Source organism: Aythya ferina (assembly GCF_964211825.1).
Source record: "Aythya ferina genome assembly, chromosome: 1".
Taxonomy (NCBI): domain Eukaryota; kingdom Metazoa; phylum Chordata; class Aves; order Anseriformes; family Anatidae; genus Aythya; species Aythya ferina.
The window spans coordinates 192,290,980-192,315,119 of record NC_140296.1 but is presented as its reverse complement, the minus strand read 5'-3'; the positions used below and the strand labels follow the sequence as shown (position 1 = coordinate 192,315,119).

At 36.0% G+C, this 24,140-nt stretch overlaps 1 protein-coding gene across 1 annotated transcript in view; it reads right to left on the bottom strand.

The window, feature by feature from the left end:
- COG5 (component of oligomeric golgi complex 5) overlaps positions 1-24,140 on the bottom strand; it is a 183,057-nt gene that overhangs the window by 85,772 nt on the left and 73,145 nt on the right. Inside the window, exon 7 of the mRNA XM_084509893.1 lies at positions 19,088-19,218. Coding sequence (XP_084366019.1) covers positions 19,088-19,218 — 131 coding nt within the window. The remainder of the gene's footprint in view (positions 1-19,087; positions 19,219-24,140) is intronic.

The window sequence follows — 24,140 nt, the reverse complement described above, 5'->3', positions numbered from 1 at the left end:
TCTAAAGAGAATGCACAATGAAATACTTCAGAAGGCCATGTAACAACTGTGGTTCCTGGAAAAGTGGTGAATTCATCTTACTAAAAAGTAGGATTTCATCTTACTCTTCCTCCGAAGTGTTTGCAAGGGCATATTTCACCCTGTCAGCTCCTTGACATGCTGACGTCTGGATCATGGCCCTGATTACGGCACATCTTGAGGCTAAAATGCTGTAGCTGAAAAAACTGCAGAGGTCAGATAAGGTGATCTAAGCCTTTCCTGACCTGGATCTATTTCACTGTCATAAATAAATTGAACTATTTGAATTGTTCTATTAGCACCGATTACTGGAATTTAAGTGCAAATCAAATAATTCTGGTCTGGACAAAACAATCTTTAAGATGACCTAAGAGTACTCCTCTAAAGTTGCATATAGCCAAACAATAAGTATACTTTTCTTTTTTCAAGTTCTCTCACACTATTATTTTTTTGGCAGAATTGTAGAGGGGAAGCTTTACGCAAAAACATCAGCAGTTGAACCCACTTAAAATAGTCCATTTAATAGCATGGTCAACCACAGCCCATTAAAAGGTCTGCTAACAAAAAGTGCTTTTGCTCTGTTTTGCACTGTTTGCTCTTTGGGTTTTTTTGGGGGGTAGAAATACGTGGGATATTCATAAACCTCTAACAGTTATTACAAGAAATAATAAACATTTCATTAGGAGTTCCTGACTCCAGTAAAATAGTATCAGATCAATCGAGACAAGTTCTGAATATATTTAAAACACAAGAGGTTTAACTCGTATTGTAGATCTTAGGACAAACTATGGCAAGGATTCCTATGACTTGAGAAAGCCATATTCCTTTATCTATTCCCATTTGCCATACTGACTTGTCCTGTTTCGCTAAGGAGGTGATGAATCCTTGTTCACTACCCTTGTTTGCTAATGAAGCACATAAGGCAGCACTGAAGAAATTATGGTTTCTTATTGCTCATTTGAACTTTGCTTGTTAAATCATTACATCAGGGAGAAGCTAGCGTCTGTTTACACATAAAATATCTCAAGGACAATATAAATATTCTTTAAGCCTCTAAGGGACTAAAGGATGATCTGATAATGTAAAAATAAATCCTAAAATACACCAGCTTCTTCTCCAGACATAAGTGTGGCAGAGTCCTATGCATTCATTCCAAATTGGCAATAGGAATTCAAAGAATGACACTAATCCTGCTCCAGTCTGGTAAACTGGATCAGTTTCTCTATTATCAGCCTCTGTGGACATCCGTGTAAGGCATCATCCTTCACCCTGCCATGATGATAATGATTGAACAGTTCTTGTATTAAAGGACCGTGCTTTAGCTCAAGCATCAGCGAAGTGCTGAATTTCATCAACAGGCATTAAGATGACTCTCCAAGGAGATGCAATTTAAACATAGATTTATACCCCACAAATGCATGTTTTTCATTAAGAAAAGCTGAAAACAGCATCTTCAACGCTCAGCCTTGTTTCTACTGCATGCTTTAAGTCTTAGCATTGCATTTAGAATTGGTCAAGAGAATACAAAGAAAAAAAAAGCTGGATCTCAAGCCAATAAAAAACGCATTTGTTCAGAGTCAGACCCATACTTTTATATGGCTACAGACAGAAGGAATATGTATTTTCTTACACTTCATTGAAGGTCAGCTAGTCCTTCCTAGCAGAAACAACCACACTGTACAGATCTTTAATGCTTGCAGAAGTTTCTGACTTCAAAGCTTGAAATGGTTGGGTTCAAGCTAATGTTCAGAACTAAACTAAAACCAGGCTGTACCTACACAAATTCTCTTGTAATTCCTCACAACTCCTCTGAACTTTGTGGAATTGTTCTGACATCGAATATGATATCCCTTTTATTAAAACTCTAGATCAGAGACTTTATACAACGTTCCTTGGGGAAAAATGCTGCTAGAGGAAGAGCATAATTGTATCCAGGTGTAGCTCGCTTGCTTTTTAAAGGAAAAAAGAGAAGCAAGAAAATTTGTATTAAAGGGGGCACGACTTTTTTCAGGGGCCTGTATTAATATAAACCCAAATAGGGACAATCGGGTTCCAATGGACTCCTGGAAGGGAAACATTTGGACTAATAATAGCTCTTTCCAGTACCAATGTCATTTGGATAAACAGCGTGACATCACTTATGTCATCCGGTTACACCGAACCAAGGGTAACTGTAGCAGCCAGCGGGTGAGGATGAATTGTGTAGATATTCATCAGTTAAACTGCCTTTAATACTTATTTTACACAAGAATAAATTTGTTCAGAATAAACCTGTTTGAGGACTCAAGATTTCTCTGTTTATCTTATTATGACTATTATTTCTGAAAGAGAACCTATTGTGTTATGTACAGAGTTATTACTATTAGTATTAAATTCCTAAGCTTGAAAAATATAGCAAAATTATTGCATTACTCAGCAAAGTTGTAATCTACACTCACTTAAGCAATAACCAAAAGTAATTTTTCACTGACCTCCTGATACTATGTGTCCCTGCCAAGTCTTAGCATGATGAGAATATTAAAGCATGACAAAGATTCTTATTTTTTTAATTGTCAAAATATAGTTACTTTGGTTACTAAGTTGTATAGTAAGTTACTAAAGTGAAAGTAATTCACCTTATAACAAAATCCATTCCTTTCCTCCAATCTAGCAAGTTCTTCAGAGATTATTCAGACTTTTAATGGAATTACTGTGACATACATTAAAAATCTTGAAACTTACATTTTAAATGTCATTGTTTCTGAGATGTTCTGTACTAACAACTTCATAGATTCTGATGTTAATATTTAACAAATTGTTAAATATTGTTAAAAACAAAATAAAATCTGTATTTACAGGAGAGAACAGCTTTTACAAAATTGTACTACATACTAACATTCCTTTATTTTTTCCTGAGACCACTGAGAAACCTTAACTAGCATATGCTGCTAACCTCACTAACTCAAAGTTCAACATTTCAGAACTAATTCTAAATCTGCAACAGCAATTTAGTCTTATTCTGCCTGCTGTTAGTGGCATTCAGAGATGCCATCTGATTTAATTACACTGAATATAAGTTTACTTTTACACCAGGTTAACTATTTAATGGCTTTTGTGTGATATTCCTGATCAGGTTAAAGGTATGTCTACATCAGTATTCTGCCTCCACTAATGGCTTCATAAATAATTAAGGAACCACTTTCAGTCAAAAGTTTTCCATCGGGACTCTTTTCTATCAAAAATACATATGCAGAAAGGTGATGCTTTTTGAAATGAGGCTTTGATTTTTAAAAAAAAGTCTTTTTCATGAAAGAAATAGCAAATATTCAATTTCAAAATATTAACATTCATTTTTAGTGTTGACGGAATATGAACATAGAAATTTAAAAATCAAAATCAGCATCTTATCTGAGGGAAATGTGTTTGTCTTCAAATTCTTTTCCCTCTCTTAAAGTCTCATTTCAAAGGACTTCTCACTACTTAATATGATCTTGCTTTAAAATTACACGTTTCCCTGTTGTCAAGAATTTGATCAATCCATAAATCTAAAGGAGCTCTGGCCAATTTTGTAGAGAAATTCACCCCCCAAAGCACAATCTACTAAACTACAGTAAATCAAGATTATTAAAAATAATGAAATGAATTAAAGAAGTATAAATGTTGGTCAGTTTCATAAAAACTGGGAAGTCTAACAGATACCAACTTTTCTGTGTAACAGTCACTGTTTTAGATAATTCCTTATATTTTATTGGTTCAACTTATCTGACTTCTAAGCCAAATAACCTCACGGTATCTTCTTGTAACAGTTGTTTTGTTTGTTTGTTTTTTATACCCCTACACTTTCTTGTTCTCCTTTTGAAACACTTCTGAATGCTACTACTGAGACAGTGATTTGTCCAGTTTAGAGTATTCTGAACATAGCTATATTCCCAAATTATATAATTACATGAATATCTTCTATATATCTTCTTTGGAAAAGCAGATGTATTTTCCCCAGCATCTTCCACAGCGAGTCAAAAGGAATAAAAGAAAGCACCTTCTCAGCAACATCTCTGATGTTTTTAATTATTCTCTTGACCAGTAGTATCAGTAGTGTTTGTTTTTTTTTAGTGTTAGCTTTGTGCTTAGGATAACGCTTAGGAATTTTTTGCTGCTTATTGTATCTTTAAGTAGTCACTCTTAAAATCTTTAACCTCTATTATTTCTAGCACATTTCTCCCGGTTAATATATATACATTCTGCAGGGATACACACACTCCAAAAATACGAAGTTACAATTAGAAGGAAAACAGCTTTCTAAAACAGTTCAACAGAGTCATAGCTATAAGTGGAGATAAATTTGGCTACCATGTGCTCAAGAAACTGACTGTTCAGATGTAAAGATTTCAAAGTCAAAGACTCAAACTTTTCTGGAAAAAAAAGGAAACTGAAAGCCCAAAGAAAACACTACCAGTTGTCCATCCCCTTTTTTCAGGGACTGTTAGCAAAGATCCATTCACAAATGTTGACCTGTGTGATTAGTAAGAAAGAAAAAAAAAAAAAACAGTAAATGTGACTTGAAGAAGTCAGGGCTAATAGCACCTTATAGGAAGATGAGAATAATTAAACAGCAACTGCTGACCTAGTCCATCACCCAGACTTCAAAGTGGTGACTTGCAGTAAGAAAAAGCACAAAAGCTATAATGAATCATGGCTGTATCTCCACAAGATAATGCAAAACTCTTCTAGAGTTCATACACTTTCACATCCAATTTAACAATTGGTCAGAAACTGTATTTAAACTCCAAATATGTGAATTAAAAAAAAAAAAAAAAAAGTTTTTGGAGCAGGTTATGTTAGCTCCATTTTAGCATCTCATTTAGCTGTCAGAGAACCAACCATAGTAGCCCACAAAAATGTCTGATCTCACTTCTTACCTGCATGTGCCCAACTACATACAAAAGTACAACAAGAATGAGTAGGATAATATGCATACTAGTTAGTAAACAGTCCAGGCTTTTCATAAATGCTTTAATTTATTATAGAGGAGTTCTGCTATACATTTACCGCTGATGTGTAATACACTTTAGAAAATGTACTCCAACTTTGGCATTGTCTACAACTTATTTTCTCTAATCCATCTGATTTACAGGAGTTGTAAATACGTAAGTATTAATTCTGTTCTTAAAATAGCTGTCAGCAGCGGGGGCTGAAGAAAGAGAAGAGAGCTCACTGATTCATTGCAAAATGTAATAAGGAGTATTCTACTATTGTTCTCCATGAATGATATAGGTTGTAAACGTTTTCATTAGCCAAGCTGTAGTACTTTAAGAACACAACTTACAGGTAATGATTGCAAGTTTATTAATTAAAGTATGCTTCACTAATTACGTCCAGAAAGTACCTTAATTGCCAATTTACCTGAGCAAATTCCCAGAAACTTGAGTTGAAATCCAAACAAGACATTAAGGAGTTTAAAGTTCTGGTATAACGAAGTCATTAGCACTAGCAGTATTCTGAAATTAGCATCTCGTACATTACATTTCTGTTCCTCAAAACTAGACCATCAAATAGCACTGTAATATTATACAGTCTTGTTGCCACAAAGTAATAACTTATTTACATTTGACTGCACAGTTAAATTACCTTTTGATATGCACAAGGAAATTTTAATATGGTGCTAAATAAAGCTGAGATGGCTTTGTCAGAACCAAATCATGCCAAACCAAAGTAATTTATTTCTGTGACAGAGTAACGTACCTTCGAATGGGAGATAGATAACACATTTTGATTTGAAGCACGGATGACACTATTTTACGTGACTTTCTCATAAGCAAACCAAGAAAACATGGTACATATTGAATTACCATAAGATGGACATAAAGAATTGGGTTACAATTATAAAGACTACTGATAGGCACTATATTCATGTTTTAATTAAAGAGGGTTGTTGGGTCTTTTTGAAATGTGTACCCCAAAACCAGAGAGATCATATGTTGATGTGATTGGAATTTACATTCCATATGTGTCTTTGAATATAAAAACACAAAGAATTGGGTGGGATAACCCTACTGAAAGGGTTTTAAAAGGTCTCCCAATGTCTCCCAATGTCTTTGGACATTGTTTTAAAAGGATTTTGAAGGGTTTCCCAATGTCTATTCTAACTGAAGTACTATTCACCACTGTCTCTTATGGACCTAAAACCAGCAGGAGTTTATTCAAATATGCATATGACAATAAGCCATGATGATACACAACTTCTCAAGCTGGACAAGCTTAGAATTCAAAAAGCACAGACACCATAATCTGTTTTAATGAAATGTCACAGTAAGGCATATGGAATGTGAATTCCTCTCACATCAACATGAGATCTCTTCTGTTTGGGGATACACATTTCAAAAAAACATGTCTTTAATTAAAGACATCAATACAGTGCCTATCACTAGTCATTATAATTATAACTTGGGGAAAACAAACAAACAAACAAACAAACCTCTCAACATTACTGGCTGACTACTACAATACATCTAGTGCTCCAATCCAAGTTTCATATGTGATGCTACTGCCTAACGGGATGCCGTGTGGACGTGACATACGTTTGATCTTGCCCAGAACGTGCAGAGCAATAGTATAAATACTACTTAGAGGCCAAGATTTTTATTGACCCATACTTCATGTAGAATTACAGTAAGAAAAAGCTCTACAAAATGGAAGGAGAATGGAAATGGAGAACCTGAACTCTAAACGGAAACAGAAATTAGCTTTGCCAGCACTCCTCTGAATTCTCAGTAACAAAATAAGGAGTTTCCGTATATATAACAGATTGGAAGGGATTGTTGACAAAGATTCTTGACTAAAGTGGCATTAGGAATACTACTACAATCACAACTTCTTTCCTCATCTATTATTAAAATCCAGCTACCATCCCCCTTGTATTTCTCCTTGTTCGAAAGATACATAAACTGAATTTAAATAACATGAAATATAAATAAGGCTAAAATGTGTTATAGAAAACAAAGATGCAAACACCCCTTATAGAAACTGAAGTGCATAATGCTATTACACTAGAAAACATCACAGTGCTTTAGAACATTTAGTATTTATACCTGGGGCACAGAGTATTTACTAGTAGAATTTCCAAAAAAAAAAAGGGTATTAATAGCTTGTTCATAAAAAATGTATATAGATACAATAGAAATAGTCTTTAAAGGAATTTAGTGTGCAAGAGTAATTAGAACAAGGCACAGTTATATGTCAAGATGTAGGATTAAAGTTCCCTGCCCCATATATAGAACTACCAAGGCATAATGTACGACATACTTTGAGTGCAGGGAAAAAAAATTGGTTGTAGGCTAAATAACTAATTTTTAGTTAAAGCAAGTAACCTAATTTATTTTTTTTTTTTAAGTTCTTATCATTTTTTTTAGAATTAGAAGAAAAAAAATCTCTAAAAAGAAGTAAAACCTATGCTAAAATTTTTCTTCTCTGAAGAGGAAATCCCAAAGATGTTCTATAAAATCATGAGACTTCCAAACTGAAAAGAGTAATTCCAGATTATGTATAGAAGTGGTTGTAAGCAAACTTGCATTTTTAAATAATACGCATTAGAAATCATCTTTCAGATGTTTACATGCCAGACCATTATTCTCATGACATACTTTATTTTACCAGCAGCTTTGGTGTGTTGAGCACCTCAGGCCAAAGACGTGGTTTCTTTCTGATGTGGTTTCTTGCACAAAACATTTCAAATTCAAGACTGGTCAATCTTGAAGAGATTATCTAACCCTTGCTTTAGAATGTAATTCACATCTTAAAATAGTTATTCTGCTTCACACCTTACAATTCAGGTTCTAATGAATTAAATCTATGTCCAGGACACCACAGGTCAGATTACATGAGCACGAGGCTTCTTAGCTCACTGTAAAAGTCTATAAATTCTTTAATTTTATGATTGCTTTATAACCTGCAATGAAGCAATGTAAACTTCACATGGCGATGCTTTCCCATCGCTCAGTACAGGAAAACACAGTCAGATGGTCTCCAGGAAGAATGCTACTTGGTATTAAGAAGAAAAATATCCTTGATCGTGAGGTAGGTTCAGCTTAATTCTAAGCTGTGGTGGAAGTGTTGATGCCTGGGTAAATTAAAGGGAGGGTGTTTTCCAAATGTATAGAAGAATGGCCCATAGTAACCCAGCAACTGAAAAAGTCTTCAATATGTGTAAAGTTTGCTTGTACTTATTTGTACAGGATTTTGCACAGCAAATGCCTAGTTAACATTTTAAGAGGGGATAAAATAAGAGTCATGTAGAAAGGAACAGAATGGAAAAAGCCTCATGCATTAACTTCTCCTTAGGCAGAAGAAAATTTGCACCAAAGAGTAAGCAACATTAATTTCACAGTAAGCATTTCTTTTGGGCTTCTTTTGGGCAATACTCATGTGCTTCAGGAACATGATTTGCAATATGTAGTAAAAAAAAAAAAAAAAAAAAAAAAAAAAAAGACTATAATAATAAATACTGACCTAGATCTGAATGCAGGAAAATCCTTCATAACAAAAAACAAGGTGACTTAGGATTTCCTCAAATAAGTCAGAGCTTACATCCCAATAATTGCAAGGATAGCAACCATAAGCAATAAGAGCCAAATCTTTCACAATACTGATTGCTTATTGCAAGACAACTGATTTTTTTTTGGACAAGAAATCAATAGGATTTCAGAACAACAGTCTCGGGGGAACAGTAAAACCTGCAGTGCAGGAGAACATATGGCACCCTCCCATCCTCCTCACTGGTAACTCCTACTCCTGCACACATTCCTCCCCATATGCATATAGATTTTAACTTTGCTCACATACAGTGCTAGAGGAGGGAGGGGGAGAGCACAGTTCATCCTCCTTTCCCCCTCCTGGAGGGAAAGAGTTACAAAAAATACCCACCCTCTGAGTTCTGGAGAGGGAAGATGTGTCAGCATCCAATAACCTTTGCTACATGTACACTTCACAAGCAAGGAGAACAGAACGAAAATATCAACATGCTGTCCATCTCGCTTGCAGCGTGGGCACACACTCCCATGCTTACATTCCTCGAGCCTAATAGAGGCAGCAGCAGTCGTGTGCACGCTTCGGCATGGTTCAGCAACCAGACTACAAGGGATATACTTTGGCATGAACTAATTTTAGCTCGATTAAAGAAAATACTATCATTGCCATCTTTGCAGCTATTTTATCTGTATTACGCTGTAGTGATGCTGCCTAAAATGTGGGTTTCTATAACGTATGCTCACATACTTACCGATTAGCACTGTGTTCCCAACAGTATTCACCAAGGAATTCATCCTTCATTGCTGGGTTATAAAGCCTTTTGTTTTGGAAAGCAAGCCATATATGGGGCAAAACTCTATCTTGGAAAATAAATCCAGTGGACCTGCAAAAATCTGCACGTTTGGATCTCTGGCATGAACACTCTTCAAAAATTCCGGTGCTTTCGCTTTTTCTGCAGTTTCTGGCATGTTTACCCAGCAGGATGCTGGATCTGCCTCAGGATTTAACTTACTGTTTATTCAAGTAATTGCTAAAACAATCTTCACCTTCTTGTACATTAATAATGCCATATTTTATTAAAAAGCTCGTATTTTGTAACAAAGTTGATACAAAAATTCTTCAACGTCCATTTTATGAAAGCTTGAAAATTTTTTTATATAACTGGGTGTAGTGTAGAAACATAAGCTACAAATTTAGCTTCAACAGTTTCATAAAATATTGCAAATGTATAAGCTCTTATCAACCCCAAAAAGCAAAGCAAAAATATCTCCCTTTTTGTTGTTTTTATAACATAGACCTTCCTTTTATACCATTCATTGCAGCTGTCTTTTTTTTTTTTAAATCAGACTAGCAAACATAAAGCAGTACCTTGTCAGAAAAAAAACAATAAAGGAAAAAAATGACAGCTTAGATAGTGATGGATTCTCTGGGAAAGGCATTAAAAGAGATCATGGCACAAAAATATTTGGAAAATCAGACAGTTTTCAGTTAATAAAAGCTTTTGATAAAAGCAGATTTGTAAATTACTGTAAGGACTAAACTATTTTCAGTTAAATATCTAGAGCAGACATGTTTGTAGCACAATTAATGTTTACTTCGGTTAATTCTACCTGTTCCAAAGGAATTTTAAAACAGAAATTAAAATCCCAATTAGGTATTAGAATTTCAGCCAAAAACATTACTAAACACTTGCATTACTGTACACATCACATTAATATTGCATGAATTATTGAAGACTTATTAAATATGCATGTCTCTATCCAAGCAGATTTTTCCCCAAAACCCCAGTCTCCAGCTTTCTGCTATTTTCAATATTTGCTTATTACCCTCTGCCTCATATCAACTAATTACGAATTCCTTACGCCACAATGTACTACCTGCTAGAGAGAAAAGGGAAAAAGGGAAGGTTGCTTCCTGCCTCATTTGCTATTCAGAGCATCCTATTGGGGATGTCTGCTTTGCAGTTTGATGAGAACTGCTCCGTGCAACACGTGTCCAGCAGACGTACAACTAATGGCCAAGAGCACTAAGAGATGATCTACCAGAAACATCCCTCTGCCAAGCCACCCAAACCCGTAAGCCCACACCTCTCCCAGTGGGGTATAGGGGACACTAGCTGTGTTGTTAGCCAAGGAGGAGGCAGTTTCTGGCTCTGCCAGGCTTGCCTGAACCCCAGGATGATCAACGGGAACATCTCAGAGAGAAACAGAGCTCTCAGGTGGTAGGTGGTGGGTGCAGCTGGTGTTTCGGTTTGGAAATCAATAGAGGAAGGTGGTTAGTGTGAGGGGACATGGCTTCGTCATCTCAATTTGAGTGCCTCTGAAGGCTTCTGAGGTCTTATAAAATAGTAGTATAATGGAAGAAGCTGGACAGATGAAGATGCCATATTCCTGAACATGTATGCGACTAGGCACTGTGCTGCCATTGCCATCACCCCAGTGGAACTAGTCAAGCAACCCAAACCTAGGAAACGATCATTCCATTTCTCAGTTCTCTGGTTTAATATGATTTGAAGGAATAAAAACAATAGGGGGGAGGGAAGAAGGAAAAAAAATACCTCTAACGTGGATCTAATTAAATATGAAGTTTTTTTGAAGCCATAACCTAAACTGTGCAACTGTAGTCCCCAATATGTTGTGACAAAGTAACTCGCAAAAAAAGTAAATTTGTGGGAGTTTTTTTTGTTGTTTGTTTGTTTGTTTGTTTGTTTGTTTGTTTTGGTTTGTTTTGGTTTTTGTTTGTTTTTTGTTTGTTTGTTTGTTTTTGTTTTGCATCAGATATTGGTGCGAACATTTTACCAGTACTTCATAACTTCAATATCTGGTGCAAAATCATCTTTTAACCTTTTAAAAACCAAACCTGACACTGAATATTGAACAAGAAACGATATGGAGTCAATTGCAGGTGAGCTTGCTGCACAGCTACATTGCTGCTTAACAGTTAGGGATCTTGGAAGGAAAGCTCGAAGCAAGAGTTACCGACTGGGAAATAACACTGATGGAAGGTGCTTAGCTGTAGCCTCTTTACCACCCTCTCACGCCCAGAAACTTTCTGCTGGACATAAATTAAAGAATTAAAATTTAGTTCCATTTTACCATGCTTATTCTACTTTCACTGCACTAGATTTGGAAAGATGAGCAATTACAGCTACAGATAGTCCTGTTACAAAACAGAGGCTTCTAGGACCTATCTAAAAACAAATAAACATTATTTTCATAGTGTGAAAAAAAAAGCATTTCCCCATGAAAAAAGGCCTAATTGTTAAGGCATAGAAACTTGCTAGCACAAATACTTCGTTAAGAAGCTTCCAACTTCCTCTCATTAGAACTACTCTGCATTTGCATACCTGCAGAATGAGGTTTGCTAATACCTGCTTAAGCCAAGTACTACACTTTGTGAAGAATTTTCTAACAGAGGATGCAAAATGCTAACCAGAACCATCAATAAAAGCATTAATAAAATCAAATAAAAATTATTAATCAATATTCAGAAGGAAATATGTGACACAGTGTCCTCTGCACATTTGCAACAGTAAATTATATTCTAATATCCAAATAACACTCTTATGTGAAAATCCTTGTATTTTCAAAATATTGTTATTAAACTTGCCCATATGTTCAGATAACTACAGCCCTTGTGAGTCCTTCTATTTAATGGTAGCTAAAAATAATCTTGTAATATGGATATTCGAGAAAGTTATTATTTGAACATTAGCACAATGTAGCTCCATTCGCAGACCAAAAAATGGTTGTACTGAAAAGAACTTATCCTGAGTTAACATGGTACTTATTTGTTCATACTTATTTAACTTACTTGCACTTGCTTGTTTCCTTGTTTCTTTTTTTTTTTTTTTTTCCTTCCAGTACTATACTAGTTTCTGAGTACAGAATGTTTTAAAGATCAAGAATCTGAAATGTTATAACAAATGAAAATAGCTCAAGTACTGAGCAGTCCTACGTTATCGACGCTCCTGCGGCCTCAGGTTTCAGGCACTGAGAATCCCTGTTGTTTGTTAACAAGGCCTCCATATTTTCCCTCTACATAAACGTTCGAGTCACATATCTATTCATCCCAAACCAAGAGGTATCTTTTAAATCTTAATGTTCTTACACTCAAAGCAGCACTTCTCTGATTTAGCAACATGACCTGTTAAGAAAAATGTCAAGCATCTAATAAAACAAGTACAACTACAGCTAGCATATTTCCTTGTCTTTCTTGGCTTATCACTTCCAGTCATATTCACCTATACAACATGGTATGCATTTCACCAAGGTCTTGCTGACCTTTTCATTCTGGCTACAGGAAGTTCTTGCTTGTGTTGTACAAATTGTTCCAATGAGAAAACATACCTCTACAGGGAAACACGGTGAGATGAAGCAATGGCTGAAGATTAAATTAGAGATGGCCTACTAGGCACATTTTTTTTGGTTGGGAAACATTTGAAGAGGTATTAGCAAACAAGAATAATACACAGTTTCTATTTTCCTATGGAATTTGAAACACTTTTTCTACCTGTATAGTAAAACAACACCTGAGTAATTATGCACAGAAATGACTTAAAATAATATTTTTATTATTATTATTGCTACTATTACTAAAATACATTTTAATATGAGTTTGGGGAATATTCCACTTTTCTTTTTTATGCACGTTTTTAGCCCTCACATGCAGAGGTTGCAAGCTGCAAAATAAAAGTGAACTATATTGAAGCCAGACATTCATTTTAGCTATTCCAAAATTCAAAACATTCTATCATCTGTTCCTATGGAAACTGAAAGGATATTCTAGGTTATATCGGTATCAGCCGATTATGTTGCAGAGAAATCTGTGGTTTATTTTAATCCATAGTTCAGAAACATAAATTCATACTTAGTGTTTAGCTTGGTGATTTTGACTTACTGAAACACAGTTAACACTTCAGTTCCATTAGATCATACTTTAAGATAAAATGAACTCTTTTTAGTCCAAAATAGTAAATGGAAAATTTTCATAAGGTTTGGTTAATCCCCATGAAGTCTACCATTTGCAAGTAGTATATAACTAACACACACTTTGAAGATATTTTTTGGTTGTTAGATGAGCCATACGTTGCTATATCACATTTTAACAGAATAGTTTAAGGAAGAACTAATTTAGATTTATTGAAAACTCCTTCAGTAGTGCCATGCACCAGATGGCCAGATGAAGGAATTTGATTTAGCAAGTTAACAAGATCATGAAAACCATAACCATAATATTGAAGACGAAAAATAAAATTGAATAATGCAACATGACTACTCTGTGACAAAGTAGCTTAAAGGTTAGAATAAAGTAAAGATACATAAAGTGAAAATCCCCTATATGCATAAAGAACTATTGCAAAAGAAAAAAATATATGACATGTTGAAATAAGTCTTCTCTGTCTATGTTAGAATTACATAAAGTAACTAAAATGGGTGGCTAGCGTGAATTAAAAATATATATTAAAAAAAAGCTGTGGATCTCATCCTCTGTCTTCACTAAGCACAACTTGATGATTTAAAGTTAACGTTAAGTATAGCTACCACCCTCACCCTATGCCAAAAGTAGCACACAGGTCCAAAATTTCCTTTTTACAGGTAATACTTAATCTCCTTACTCTAGATTCAAGTAATTGACTTCAAAATGAATAACCAAAAATGCCTTCCATTTCTATATCGTATTGTAGTCAATCACTTTATTATGGAAACTAGACTGAGACAGCTTTTTCATCAGGATCTCCTCCAGGGAATCAAGATTGCGGAATAATAAGGAAGCATAACAGCTACTGCCTGAAGTGTACTATACTGGTTACATTTTTGACAGTGACAAGGTTAAATTCCAACTTCAAGCTTTCAAAGTAGAAATAAATGTCAGAACAACAGCAACAAAAAAGCAATGACTGCATTTCAACTTTAAAAAAAATGCATACCCTGTGTAGCATTTCAACTCCAGTTTTCCCAGACTTTTAATGAGGATAACCTACAGAATATGGATACAGAGAAGACCAGTTGTGTGCCAAATTGGAGTTCTTTTCTCGTATTTTTCTACTTTATTTACTCTTATAATGATCATTTAGTACTTATGCATACAATTAAATCCTAATTTAAATCAATTTCCATTTGCCTTCTGAAGTATATGAGGGCTTATATTTTTAGAAGGTATGACACAATGTGGTAGCTAATACGAAAACCACAGCAAAGAACAGACTGAAACATCTGCAAGTCCAGCTTTTTCTTTCAACTAGCGCAGTACATCAGTGTGGGCAATACAATACATCCCAAGCTAAATGAACTGAAGTTAAAAATGAAGAAGCCCAGTACACAACTGTGGGGCAGCCTAAGTGCCATTCTACTATGACATTATACTTTGTTTTATGGTTAAGCACTTCTCCATGGAGCTGACAACTATAGACAGCACATTCATATACTTGCACAGACCATTTCATTATACAGCATTCAAATCTGAAGATGACACTAAACTAGCAAAAATTAGCAAGCCTACTTACATCAAAGGGAAATGTTAAAATATAAGCTAATGAAAAAAGAAGATGTTTCAATAAAACATGCACTCTTATTAAAGTATGCAAGATTCTTAATTAGAAATTCAAGATCACAGGACCTTACCCAGAAAGTAGTGCTACAAAAGCCATGTCTTTGGCAGTAATAATTAGAAATAACTCAAGAATGCAACATTATCACCTTTTTGCAGGTTTCACCAAAAAACATGAAAAACTGAATCCAATGTCAGCCATTCGTAATATCCCAACATCTTGAGCACCTCCAAGTGCTCAAGACATACACTTGTATGTCTGGAACATGCTGCCACAGGACGTGCCATGTATTGTTTAAGGTCCTTGGCATTAGATTAAATGCTGGTCTTTGAAGGATTTAAAATTAATTTCACCAATCTTGCTGTAACATAGCAAATTGTACAACATAAGCACTCAGCTCAGAGGACCCTGAAATGAAATAAATTGTGCAACTTCTTGATGATAACCTGCAGAAAAATGGTCAATTATGCACATACTTTTCCCTCCAATCCCTTGAGGATAATAAAGAACACCTATTGTTAGAGATCCTTGACATAAGATTAACTGCTGGTCCGCAGAGGATATCAGATTAATGTCACCAATCTTACTGTTAAACTGCAAGATGTACTACAGAAGCACCTATCTTAGAGGACCCTGATCCGAGATAAATTGAGCAACTTCTTCTAGATCATCACCTCCAGAAAAATGGTTAATTATGCAAATACTTCATCCTCCAATCGCTTGTTCTCAGGCACTGAATAACATTAGTCAAGAACAGTTATAAATATGCATCTAATTAATAATTTTTTAATGTGAAAAAAAAAGCTGTAGTTGTCTCAGAGACAATGTATCTTGGAGGAGAGGATTTCTTTATGAAAAAGAAGGAAAAACAGAACAAATCACAACCCAGTGAGTTAAAATATGAAAATTCAAAATGCCGCCAAATATGCTCAGTGTAACATTTTAAAGATGAAAGTAATTGTGTCCAGACTGTGTTGTTTACATGTTTATTGTGTGCATACAAATCCAGCATTTGAGTATCTTGCAGAAGTAAAGTTTGGGATTTTTTTGTTTGTTTTGTTTTCTTCCCTCTTCTCTGTTCTGCGAGATTATAATCAGTAAAGTTCTTCGTTTGGAAAAAAAATAAAAAATAAATCTATGTATTAAAGAATACTGCAGACAAATTAACATTCATTTGGACAATGAACAGTTACTAAGCTTTAACTTATTTTTTGCTTTCTCTAACATGATCAGGAAACTTTACTACAAGACCACCAGAAAACTTCATTATCAATGACTTTAACTCTCTCCAGATCCATGCTAGGTAGGAAAATAAATCTGCCCACACCTTAATGGGAACTGGTCAACAAATATCACATAATTTATCCAAAAATTTCCTTACGAAAGACAGTCAGTCATCCATTGATCAATCCAGGAAACAAAGAAGGAAATTTTTTAGTATCTGTGGCCAAAGATACAGAAGCTGTCAGTACCACACAGAGGGACAAATTGTGTTTAAGGTGCATAATCAAAGAATTACAAGTTTTACTCTCATCTCCGTATGGTGTCTTGTTTGACCTACACAGATATTTTGTATTTTAGTCAATCTTCAGTGATACCATAGTCCTCATCATCCATATCCTAACAAATTTAAAAAGTTTATATTGGTAAAGTCAAAAGGAAGCACATATTTTTCTAACCCATTTCACACATACATGCAAAAAGCCATCTTTCTTCCTCAGAGGAGACCCATAACTGTGGTTAAAACAGCAAGCCTAGCTCAGAACTAGTGCTACACCTTGACAGGAGTACAGATGGTGAGATAGAAATGCACCTCTTTTCTGCACACACATGACCGGGCTCCTAATGGCTCCAACACCATCATCACCTGATGGAACTAAGTTTGGGCACCCCTGGCTGGAAGATGAAAATTCTCACACTAAGCATGAAAATACAGCAGAAAGGGTTTGAAGTGTGAGATAACCTGCAAAGAAAACTTTCTTGGTAAGATAACATAATGTAGGCACTAATCTCGTGTACTATTTACACAGAAGATTTACACAAGTGAAAATTAAAACTGCAATTGCAAATACATGTATCAAATAACTGAAGAACCACTCGGACAAAACACAGATGCACTACTCTCAATTGTACAGACTTGGCTCTAACAACAGAAATTAGCAGGAAGGCTGCTTATCTAAGGGATTCTGTGCTGCAAAACACAGAAGAAAAGATGAAGATCCTATGCCCTCTTATGGGAAACCTCAGGGCTTGGAAGGTATAAACGTAAATCAGCTTGCCAATAAACACACAGCTACACTAATAAGAATCAAAGGCAAATAATAAGAATCAAAGACACATTATCTGCTAGCCCTATTTCAAATTCTAGATTTCTTGGGCAATGTCTGAATGCATGCTTTATAAAGCACATTATTTTTGCAACATTTGATCTGCTCATCATATCCAACAACAAATCCGTGAAGCATACCCCAACATCATTTCATGAAAATATCCACTCCTGATATGACTAAGCACTAATAATGTTCTTCCAAACAATCTTTCAAACAATCTTTCATGCTGGAAACAGGCCCTTGGCTAAAGCACAACAGGCATATACTTTAATAACCTCTTGATTACCTGGATACAGCCTGGAACACCTAATAAATCTGTCAATTTTTCAAGTGGAGTGGGATTGATTTCCCCAGGGTTTCTTTGTCAGTTCCGCTTTAGTACTTAATATGAAGAGAAAATTATCAGAGAAGGTCAAATCTGACATGAAAAACTAGAAGATGTAGACACTGATGAAGACTTTTGCTACATCTGAAATAAATGTCTACTTGCTTTTTCTCAGGCCCTATCTTCATTCAGTCTTTATTTAACATAGCACATGCTTCATGGTTTGTAACAAGCCCAATCACAGCTCAGCAACATGCTCAAATAGCCAGGAGTTTCAACATTTGGATAGCAATTAAATAAAAAAGATTGTTTTTTTTTCTTGTCATTTTGCTATCAAAATTAGTCAATGGTGTTTACCGCAATCATTAATTCTTACCACAGAAAATTACTTAAAATGAGAGATCTAAGTAGACATTTGAGACATACCAATCATTTTAATCCTCAATTATCTAATGAAGCCAAATTAATTAAGAGATTTTCCATTCTGTGTATATTCCATTTTCATGTCACCCTTCAATACCATAAACATATGCTATACTGTCTTACAATGAAGTTTAGCTGTCGGTTACAAACAGCATATAAATGTCTTGCTCTAATCCTCTTTGTTCTCTCATTAAAAAACAAATTTGGTAGGAACTTGTGCTAGATTTCTTCTCTTACTGTAGAAATGTAGATTTAAAGTATGCTTTTTTTTTAAAGAATACTAACAAAAATATAGACAAAAGAACATAGATTTTAAAAAGGCTAGAGAACAGCACAAATGATACTACAAACAGTTAAATAATATATTTGGCCAGGCTATTAAAAATGTAGGTAATTACATTTAGTATGGATGAAAGTAATTATGCATATTCATTTTGATATTCCCTATAGTGAGCATCTACCTCGAAGTTTAGAATGTTCTTTAAAGTTTTAATGGTTAATCCTTTAAATCATTTCATTATATAACTGCACAGATAAAAAGTAGAAATCTTTTTACAGTTTAAAGAAACTACATTTTTCAGATTTATCTATAAAGATCGGCAATATTATCAATATAGTATAGTGTGCTTAATGCAAAATCCTATCAATTACCAGGCTTTTATCACATTGTTTAGAATTAAACTCTTCACATCTGCACACACTTTCTCACAAATTTTCAGGGTCAGATCCTGTAAAATTTTTATTCTTGTAAATAAATGTATTGCACAAAGCTATTTTTGTTGATTTCTTTTTATGTTGATAGATGTGTAAGACTTTATCTTGCAAGTAAGTTTTTTTTCATGTTTCATCCCCATTAGACAATGATACACCAAAGGAAATTAGTCTCAGAGCACTTTTTAAAATTCACTTTTGAAAGGAAGTAAACAAGAACATGTATTTTACCTGAGTCTCCACACCTTGCTCAAGCAACCGTTTAGCCTGGCTTTCCACCTCAAGCCGAGCTCTTCCAATAAAAAGCAGGTCATTTTCAATTACTTCTATTCCAGAGAGATCTATCCCTTGAGAAAGGTAATCTATAAAAGCAACAAAATATTGATAAGCATGACCTATGGTAATGGAACATTTTAAACAAACATTTAGAAGTTACAGTTGGCTCCAAGGAACATTTTGACAACAGAGTATGCCAAAGCAATGAATTATTAAAAAAGCCTGAAAATCAAAAGACTAACTGAAATCAAAAGACTAAAAGACTCCAGAAAACATGGATATTACATACATTAAATTTACCTCTCTACATACATTAAATTTACCTCTCTAGACCTAGACACTTCAAAAGAAGTGTAAGTTCACGGAATTCCAGAATCTCAGTGCACAAAGGGGCAAGAAGTCACAGCCTCATCCCAGACGATTAACTCTGTAAATGAACTTCTCTAACCAGATTTGCTCCAAGATCTGAAATCCTCTATGTATTATAAGCTTATATATTTAAATTATACTCCATGTATATAAATTACAATTACAAACATTAGGGATCAAATACAAAAAGAAGAAAAGCAGAAAGAGAAGAAAACATTTTCAGTAGCAGAACCATATTTGTTTTCATAATAGAAACCACCCCACCATCAATGTGACATCTGCAGAGTAGTAGGCAGGACTGGTGACTGCAGCTGGAAAATCTATTCAAACCTGACTTCTCTCACTGGCTTCGTAGATGTGGCCAAATTGCTTAATCTTTGATGAATTGTCCCATTGTAATTAGAGCACTCCAGCAAGTTGAAAACCCCACTCTTCATCTCTCTTTATCTCAGGAGTTTTGAACCTGCAACAATCTTTCAGATGCACTTTCTTTTAAAGACAAAGACACTCTAATCTCTGCTCTTTGGACTATTTACACTTTTCACATGGGGAAATTTTAGATACACAACACAGCCCAGGGAGTAAAAAAAACAATTTTTCACACTCCCTGAGACACCTGACCTCTATGCTAAGTAGTTCCCTGCTGCTGGCTCTCTGCCTGGTCTTGCACTCCTGACCTAACTAGTGACCACCTCCAAAAGAAGGGCTGGAGGATGTCTCTTCCCAGACATCTTTGGCTTGTTTGTGGTGCTCTCTTGCGATGCAAGAACTGCCTATTCAGCCTCCTTCAGGCTAGAGGGGTCTTCAGTGTACCAAAGGAACCTTCAAAGTTAGACAATTATGCTTTTTTTTTTTTTTTTTTAAATCCTTCTAGATTTAAATCACTCCAATTCCCTGTGTCAGGATTGCTTAGGCCTTGACACTGCTGCTTATCTGCAAGACAATGCAGAACTGCTCTCATTTACGCTATTATTAGCATTTTGCTCAGTCAAGCATGGGTTCCACTCCTTCTTTTGAAAGATTCAATAAAATTAATTAAATAATCATAGAATGGCTTAGGTTGGAACGGGCCTTAAAGACCACCCAGTCCCACCCCTTTGCCACTGGCACCAGACCAGGCTGCCCAAAGCCCCATCCAGCCTGGCCTTGAGCACCTCCAGGGATGGGGCATCCACACCTCCTCTGGGCAGCCTGTGCCAGGGCCTCACCACTCTTACAGTAAAGAATTTCTTCCAAATGTCTAATCTAAATCTATCCTCTTTTAGTTTAAAACCATTCAACCATGTCTTATCATTATCCACCTGAGTAAAGGGTCCTTCTCCATCCTTTTTGTAAGACCCCTTTAAGGATTGAAAGACCACAATGAGGTCACTCCAGAGCCTTCTCTTCTCCAGGCTGAACAGCCCCAGCTCTCTCAGCCTTTCTTCATAGGAGAGGTGCTCCAGCCCTTTGATCATCTTCGTGTCCCTCCTCTGGGCCTGCTATACTTCCTTCATAAGACAATGTTGCACTATTTCCATTAATAACCGGCCCATTATGAATTCCTAATAAAGTTATCTTCCTTTAATGTCCTCCCAGTAAGTTTATTAAGGCACAGACCTAAATTCCCACTAAGCCAGCTGAACTTGTAAATCTTTGACAAATAACCTTTCACTTTAGTAGCCAATTCTTTTTGTTTATTCACAATAAACTCATCGAAGCATCAGGTTAATTTTAGCAACCACATGTTCTTAACTGAACACAAAACTCCAAGTGAGTGACTTCACAGCTACATAGAGAAGAAAATCTCTGTACCTGCATATGAAAAACTGCATAAGAAATTGAAATTAAAAAAAAATAATCCAGAACTGCTGCATAAAGCTGAGTTAGGAATCAAGGAAATCAACCTGCTTAACAGTACCGCCTGTTAAATAGGCTTCAGCCTACTAAGAATAGGCCTGCAAATGGTTTTGTCTGTATGCATTTGTTTAAAAATTGATCAGGGAAGTCAAAGGACAGCTGAGCAGCAGGAAAGAACATTTCATGCTGCACAGGCTATTACTGAAGCCCTATACAAATGCGTGTTTACAAAGCTGCTTTTGCTGGGGGCCATGGCAGTCCCTCACACCCAGGCATGAGTAACTTACTCAGCTGACAGCAACTTCTTGCTGTGACTATGCTGCGTGTATAGAGGTGCTCCTATTAAAACTAAAACTAAGCTTCCACTGCCTTCGATTAGTAACTTCAGCCAAAAAGTATCCTGAGCGTGAACACCAGTTTCCTGACCCCTTCCCTCAGCTGACACATTAAAAATTAAAAATAAATTTTTTTTTTAAAAAAGGTGCAAAGACTAAGGACTAAGTCTACTGCAACCATAAACCTTGAAGTAGTTTCTTGGCAACATAGCATAAAAAATATCTTCAAAGACTTACCTAATACACAGATAAAAAAAATGCTGTGGAGTTCACTTACATGATAAAATCATATTCTACAACCCCAGGCTGTTAAACAAAATAAAATTAAAACACGGTTCCGATCTCCTAAGTATCTGTGAAAAAGAAATAAAGAAGAGACTGTTTCTCCCTTCCGTATTTTATCTCAAAACCTAAATTAGGCCATTTCAGGCACTAAAAATCTAATCAGTGTGATGCTTCCATGGGAGGCACAGCGAGCCCATGCCACTTTGGCTTCTCCAGATACTCCATCTGCGCCTCAGACTGGCAGCCACCTCCTGCTTATCTGCCAAAATCTGCAGGTTCATTTCAGATTTCCTGCAATCCTTACAAAATGCCTTGAGACAATGTATTTCAGTAGGACTTCAAAACGGAGAGCCTTTCTGAGGGTTCAGCAGCTAGACAGCCTACCCTGGCTGCTGCGAGTTACCGCCCTAACCCATGGGGAAGCCCCAGCAATCCTATTGTACCGCTTTCAAAAGAAAAGCAGCTTTGGTGAGGACAGTAAGTCTACAGTAAGAACATCTGCAAACACTTTCCTGCCATTCCTATATAATAGCAGAAGCTTCGAGACCAGCAGGACACCTTTGGATACTTTTTCTTGTCTAAGCAGACAGCATAATATCAGAAATATATATATATTTTTTTTTTTTTATTATTATTTTTTTGCTCCTGCATTGCCACCAGTAAAGCTGTCACTGCTGACCGTGCAGGTGAAGTGCAGCAGAGGCAGCTGGCACAAGCTAGCCAGATTGTAGCCAGACCCTTGGTGCATTTAGCATCCAGTTTATTTGCCTTATTGCAGAGGAACCTGCACATGCCGAAGTGCAGACTGTAGCTAATAAAGAAAACACGTCACGTGAACTACAACAAAGATATTACCGGTTGTTAATCCAGGGACTAGCAAAAGCAGAATTTTGCTCCAGGCATTTGTGCAGCACCATCACCCTGCTCATTGCTGTGTATAGCCAGCCGGTAACTACACAGTCTGATCCTTCAGTCACGACCAAAGAAATATGGGTGAAATGGGCTGTAAGGTATTTGTGTCTATTTACAGAGAATGAAGAAGCTGCAAAGGCTTCCACATATTCATCTTCCAGGTTAAAACTTGCCAGCTTTCCTCTATAAAGTCAAACGAATCAATCACTCTTAGATTGGGTCCCCATCACTCCAACAGGGGCAGCAGGATTTCCACACTCCTGCCTTTCACCCTAAAGCTCCTGAGTAAAACTAATCCTACATTAACCATTACAGATTTATTGAGTACAGTATTTATAACGAAATAAGGGAACGCTTGTGCTTAAAATGAATCAGGACCTAAATATATTGTCAGAGCACACATCAAGGTTGGATGCCACGCACTGTCCTCACACCAGCATGAAAGCAGCACACTGCACCAGCCACTTCTAAGCTGTGGAGCACAGCACAAAATCAGAAGTGCTGAAGCCATTCCTCCACCTCTGCTAACTCTAGCTCTTTACACGGGTGCACAAAAATAAAGGCAAATCCTTAACTCTCCCATCGGGTGCTGGTAGTGCTTCCCCTCTGACCATCACACCTTATTAAGCTTGGAAAGCACAGCTGGAAATGACTTTTTAGGGACTTAAAATACAGACTGCCTGCTGAATCCTCTTCTTGAACAAAAGTATTATATGTCAAAGCAAAATACACCGAGCCCCAGGAATAAGTGACATTTATAATCTACCTCAGCCTGAGAAAGGGTTAGAATTTTATACTTAAAGAAAAAAGGATTTTTGGCATTATGCTTCCAAATTTTCTCCATTTACTAAATCTGAACAGTTTTTCTAATCTACCAGCTTAGATGTTGCTTAAAGTCGTGGTTTTTAGACCACCGTTTCCCAGATAGTTATGTAAGAGGAGTTCAACAGACAGAGGTAAATCTGATATGCACAGTACTTGAGGCAGAAAAAACAAGACTGAGCAAAGCAGCTAGTTTTTCTTAATCTGAATCAACAACTTAGAAACTTTCTCCAAGACAATTTCCTTTTTTTGACCTCAGTATTCAAATGTTTGAAACACAGGGTAATTATGAAGCTAGCATCGCTATGAGCTCCACAGAAAGTGCATCATGCTGTCTATTTAAGCTGAGCTGATTTTGAGCTTTTCCTGGAAACTAGAGAATCAACACCAAGTCTGCTGAAGACAATCAGGTGCATTAACAAAAGGAAACCAGGACAGCCAGCAAT